The sequence below is a fragment of the Anopheles nili genome, chromosome 2, assembly GCF_943737925.1.
Source record: "Anopheles nili chromosome 2, idAnoNiliSN_F5_01, whole genome shotgun sequence".
In the NCBI taxonomy this organism is placed as follows: domain Eukaryota; kingdom Metazoa; phylum Arthropoda; class Insecta; order Diptera; family Culicidae; genus Anopheles; species Anopheles nili.
This window is the reverse complement of record NC_071291.1, coordinates 27,603,727-27,609,692: the sequence shown is the minus strand read 5'-3', so window position 1 is coordinate 27,609,692 and position 5,966 is coordinate 27,603,727. Positions and strand designations below refer to the sequence as shown.

The following is a 5,966-nucleotide window of genomic DNA, read 5'->3' as shown; positions in this document are numbered from 1 at the left end:
CCTCTCCCTCCTACCCTGTCTTTCCTCACTCCTCTTCCTCCCTCTCCTCCTCCTCCGACTGCCCATTAGCGGGTGGCGGGAGGCACACGTGCCATTCGGCGCCACGGAACAGAACTCGTGGACGACAGAGAGAGAGAGAGAGAGAGAGAGAGAGAGAGAAAATCCATCACCCAAATTCTCGTAAATGCACATTGCGCAGCACCGATGTATACGGCTAAGCGGATGGCGACTTCCGCGAGATCACTCCTCTTCGTGGCGCATCCTTGAGAAGCACAGAAACAACGTTTTGGTTCGATCGATCGATACGCGGACGACCGGACCGGAAGTGGGCTGTCGGGACCGTCACCAACTGCCACGTAAGGTGACGCAGATGGAACAGAGCGAGAGAGCGAACAAAATAGCGTTGAAAATTGCACCACAAACGGGCAACCTTCGGGCGGTCACACGAAACCGGAACCAGAGATGGCGTTTTTCGTTTCATTTCTGTGGTAAATTGTATTTGTTTTCTTCCTTCTTTTTTATTTTGTCAATGTGAACCAAAATACCCTCATTGCATAACGTGCCAGTTCGGCAACATCCTGACCCGGCTGGAGGCATAGATCCTGGCCATGGTCCCGCGAGGACCGCAAAATCTGTCCTGCGGTGACAGTGTGTCCTTGTGACAATGTGTTTTTCCTTTTTTTTTGGTTCGTTATTTATAGTCCTTGCTGCTTGTGTTCGGATTCCATTCCGCCCGCTCTCCCTCCCACGCGCACACACCCCCTCTCAAGAACAAAACGCTACTGCCAACCATTCCCAACTCCAAAAACGAACAAGCCTACCGAAATCGAACCAAACTCAAAACAAAACGATTAAAATATTGTTTCTGTGTTTCACAAGGTTGCCGCCATCGTGGACCACGACCGTAAATCCCTCCCACGTGCGCCATAGCGAAAGCCCAAATCACACATCCTACCGCGTACCGAGTGAGCGTGAACGGCAGAAAGAAGTGAGATACAAGATCAGGAGTGCAAGTGCGAGTTATCTTTTAGGCTATAGAGATAAGGAGTGTGATTGAGATTGCGAGAAATCGATGTGATCGAGACACGATCACCCGCACACACGCAGTGAGCGCACCTACGACATGGTGTATCAACTTCACCGTGAACTCCATCAGCCTGAACAAACAGTGGTGCGTCTGAAGCTGATATCTATCATAAGCAGCACCTGTGTCTAGAGCACTTCTGGGCTAACTGAGCAAAGCAAGAACGAGCAAGAGAGCCCAGCTAGAACCCGCTTTGCAAGCAGAAGAACCCACCCCCTGAACAGCACCTGAATAACGTCATCTGAAGCAGACGTACGGCGCACGAAGCAACCATGGCACCTCTACCGATAATCAATCTCGAACCGAGCGAGGTGAAGGAGATCTTCTGGACGAAGGTGAAGGAACCGCAGTCACAGCGGAAGCTGATCCTCGTGATCGTCTCCATCGCACTGCTGCTAGACAACATGCTCTACATGGTGATCGTGCCGATCATTCCAGACTACCTGCGGTACATCGGCACATGGGGTCCGGAGGAACCGTACAATGCAAGTGCACCGACAACCGCGTTCACGCCTCACCAACACGCTCAGGGTCAGGACTCGGCCACCGGTATCCTGTTCGCGTCCAAAGCCATCGTACAGCTGATGGTGAACCCCTTCTCAGGAGCGCTGATCGATCGCATTGGCTACGATCTGCCGATGATGGTGGGGCTGATCATCATGTTCCTGTCGACGATGGTGTTCGCGTGTGGTCGCAGCTACAGCATGCTATTCTTCGCCCGCTCGCTACAGGGTGTTGGGTCAGCTTTTGCGGACACTTCCGGTTTGGCAATGATCGCCGATCGGTTCACGGAGGAAGCTGAACGCTCGAAGGCACTCGGTATCGCACTGGCGTTTATCAGCTTCGGTTGCCTAGTGGCGCCCCCATTCGGTGGAGCGTTGTACCAGTTCGCTGGTAAGGAAGTCCCGTTCGTCATCCTGGCACTGATCTCGCTCATGGACGGGTTCATGCTGCTGCTGGTGATGAAACCGATCAAGGAACAGCTGGCCGATCGACAGGAAGTTAAGCCACCATCCGTGCCGATCTGGCGACTTCTGATAGATCCGTACATTGCCGTCTGTGCTGGGGCGCTGATGATGTCTAACGTGGCGCTAGCATTCCTCGAACCCACCATCTCGATGTGGATGGAGGACAACCTGACGACAGACAACTGGAAGATTGGCATGGTCTGGTTACCAGCGTTCTTCCCGCACGTGTTTGGCGTGATCATCACCGTCAAGATGGCACGTCAGTACCCCGAGAAGCAGTGGTTGATGGCTGCCGCAGGACTTGCGCTCGAAGGTCTCTGCTGCTTTATCATCCCGTTCAGCTCGTCTTACATCATGCTGATGATCCCGATCTGTGGTATCTGTTTCGGCATCGCGCTCATCGATACGGCGCTGCTGCCTACGCTAGGATATCTTGTCGACATTCGGTACGTGTCGGTGTACGGCAGCATCTACGCCATTGCCGACATCTCGTACTCACTGGCGTACGCGGTTGGGCCCATCATTGCTGGTGGAGTCGTCGAGGCGATCGGATTCACGGCACTCAACTTCCTGATCGCGTTCGCGAACCTCCTGTACGTGCCGGTCATGTCGTATCTTCGCAACATCTACGACTTTAAGCACTTCGAGAACGAGGCGAATGTGTTGATGGGCGACCCACCGACCAAGGAGTATCAAACGTACACTATGCACGATCAGCAGATGGTTGGTGAGGAGTACAAGAACCATCTCGAGTATGGCCGCCAAACGGACGAGGGCAGCTATCAGCAAGAGACCAACATCGACCAGGGCTACTCTCAGAATGGTAGCTATCAGCAGCAGCAGCAGCAACAGGGCGGATACCAGAACTACCAGCCAGGATATCAGGAACAGGGAGGCAGCGTTTATCAACAGCAGCAGCAGCAGCAACAGCAAGCTCCACGCCATCTGCCTCCGCAACCTCAGCAGGTTGCTAATCCTTTCCGTCATGGGGAATCGTCAGGCCAGCAACAGCAGCAGCAACAACAGGCGCCATCCCAGCCAAGGATTTCGAATCCGTTCCGGCAAGGCTTCTAAATCGCTACATCAATGGCGAAACGTCAACGCTGGGCACATTTGGCATTTGGTGCGCCCTCTAGCGGGAAGTTGTTTCAACCAGGAAAAACCCTGCTGGCAAGAGTGAAGCAGGAGTAGAGATCGACATCCAAAAACCACTGAATGTCTTGAAAAGTGAAAAAAAGCATAGAAAGATGACTGACATAAACGTGACGCGACGGACGAAATGACAGCCGTGCAAATGCAGGAGTTTAGGATTAGGAAATGTTCTCGTGGAGGAAACTCGCTACCACGGTCCTGGCGTCACCGGTGGGCTGGCGTGGTGAGTCTGCACGAATCGCATCAATATCGTAGACATATCAAACCAAGCGTAACGTTCTATTCGGGTGCGAGGAGTCAGACTCATCCACCTGCCGTGTTACGCCACCGGGCCGAGACATGCGAGCTCCACACGACGAACTGCTTCAGTTATTTATGTAACGCTTCGGTTCAACCATTCTCACTAACATAAGACACAACCAAGGTAACGATACATATCAGAGCCTCGTGCTCGCCTGAATTTACCGAAAAGTGATATTATATAGAGGGAAGAGTTAAAATCATCCGTCAGGTGAATCCCTCTGACGTACGTGCCACCGTCAATGCGGAAAAGGTCGTTCGTAGGAGGGCTCCTGCACGGGATATATCATCATTTACATATACTAGCACGTAGGTCGTAGACGTAAGGATCCACCCTCTAACCTTTCCCTTCTCTCTTTCTCTCTCTCTCTCTCTCTCGAAGTCCTTCTCTTCCCACGGAGAGTCTATCTTACGCGTTCGTACCGTACATGTACATTACGTTCCCTCTGTACGCCGCACGAAGGTATTCCTCGACGTCATCTCCTTCCCCACCCCCTCCTCCCATCAGTTTGTGTTGGTCCGGACGGTGAGGGTGGTGTCTTGGGGATAAGGGCCGGGAGCATTCTCGCTTGCAACGAACGAAAAACCCTCGACTACCAACCCGATCCGACGGCCGAAAGTCTCTAATGGTATCAATTAAAATAATTCGCAGTTGAGGGCACACGCATTGGGCATGGGTGATATGGGTGGAGTGGAGTGGGTGGAGCTTATCCTGACTCCATCCACCACCCACTTTCATCCACCAAAAACCCCACGCAGCGAGCACCTTTCCACTCGGCGGCACTGCGCTGTAACATAGAGAACGAACCCAGGACGAAGCATAGAAAACACAACGCGTTACTCACGTTATCGTAGCCATATTCTGAGGTAGCATTTACAACACACGAAAAGGGCGATGGTGGCTCTGTAGGAACGCCTTGAACAAGATGTATTAGCCGTATATGCGTATTTACACACCGGTGCAGAGGTGGCATCCGCACCGGTCAGTTGCACCCTATCTCAAGTCGATTAGAATTTGGATGTATTATACACGTTTTCCTGCTTTGCGGCACTGCGAAAGGACCCGCGAATGGCGCCATCTTGGTGCGGTTGGAGACTAGACGTTACACTCATATCAGTACAGAAGCATACAACACGTACACGTACTTACGAATATTGTCAATATCGCAATCATATCATTGATCCGGCTTCACCCCACGTGGGACCAGGATCGCCTGAAGCGAAACACAACCGATGCGAGCCGAAGGACACGGAACGATAAACTTTATCCCGTAAGACTGGAAAACGCACGCAAAAACCTCCCGCTTGGCCGCAGGAAAACCAAGTAGATCTGTCGCTGTGTCGGCTTTTAAACGCGATTCGGTTCCATCCCAACCTGTTTTAACAGCTCGAATGCGCCAGATGCGATCCTGAAGGGCTTCTTATGTGCACCGACACAACCCCACACACCCACAACACCTTAGTGCATATTACTCCCGTTTAGCAAACGTCAATCTCACGGCATCCCGCGAACGGCTAGTCGCAAATTTGGCCTCCTTGTTTGTATATACATATATTAAATGTACATGTATACATTAATACCGGCGGTCGGTCCGATCCTGGGGGGCCGCCGGGACTCACACTAATCAACACAATTAATGCTAGTTTCTTAAGTAAAATCCACGCGAGTCGGTGGCGGGTTTCAGGACCCACCTTCGTCCTCGCTGGACACACGCCGGAGCAGGTGTAGGAAGCGCGGAGAGCTGAAATGTTGGTGGAAGTGGTCGAGAAGAGAGTGCTAGAACATACCGAAGATAGGGCACAACCTCGGAAGGGCCTCGAACCGCGGCCCAGAACGATCTGCCCCACGTGTTAGGGGATGTCCTTGAGCCGCGTGTTCCATAGTAGAGGCGAACGCGAGGTGGCTCGTATTATGTTGTCGTTGTAGTTTAAGGCGAGGTGTTTAGGTCTGCGAGCGTTCAGTCGAGCAGTTACTCGAATTTAAAGGCTCCCCAAACCCTCAGCTCGCGACCAGTGTATCATAATTCGTGACAAAGCGCACAAAACGTCATTTAGCTGGTTCCATCTTTCGCCTACTTCGCGGCCCTAAATGCTCTATACTCTCTATATCTCGTTCTAACGTTTTAGTCGTGTTTTCCGGGGACGAGGTTTTCCGCACTATCTCTCACTATCACTCCCTCTCTCTCTCACACTATCTCTCTGTCACTTACCCTGTACCGTGAAGTAGATAGAAGGAAATTCAAATTTTAACCGCGTTACCACTCGCCGGTGTAGAGTGAAGGGAGGGGTGAGGTGGGGTGGGTTTTGGGGGGAGGGGAGAGGAACAGTCCGGTAATCTTACTCGATAAGGCACTGCGAAAGAAACTTTCCCATCCATGCAGAAAAGTCTTTGTCTGAAGCGAGATTTACGGGCAGCATGTGCTGTGTGAAATGTCCGTGCAAAGCAATAAATACAGAAGTAG

At 52.0% G+C, this 5,966-nt stretch overlaps 1 protein-coding gene across 1 annotated transcript; it reads left to right on the top strand.

The window, feature by feature from the left end:
* Window positions 1-1,356: 1,356 nt before the first annotated feature.
* Window positions 1,357-3,126, top strand: LOC128721496 (vesicular acetylcholine transporter). The gene has a single exon (XM_053815252.1). The coding sequence runs from the start codon at window positions 1,357-1,359 to the stop codon at window positions 3,124-3,126; it is 1,770 nt and encodes a 589-aa protein (XP_053671227.1).
* The last annotated feature ends 2,840 nt before the right edge of the window (window positions 3,127-5,966 follow it).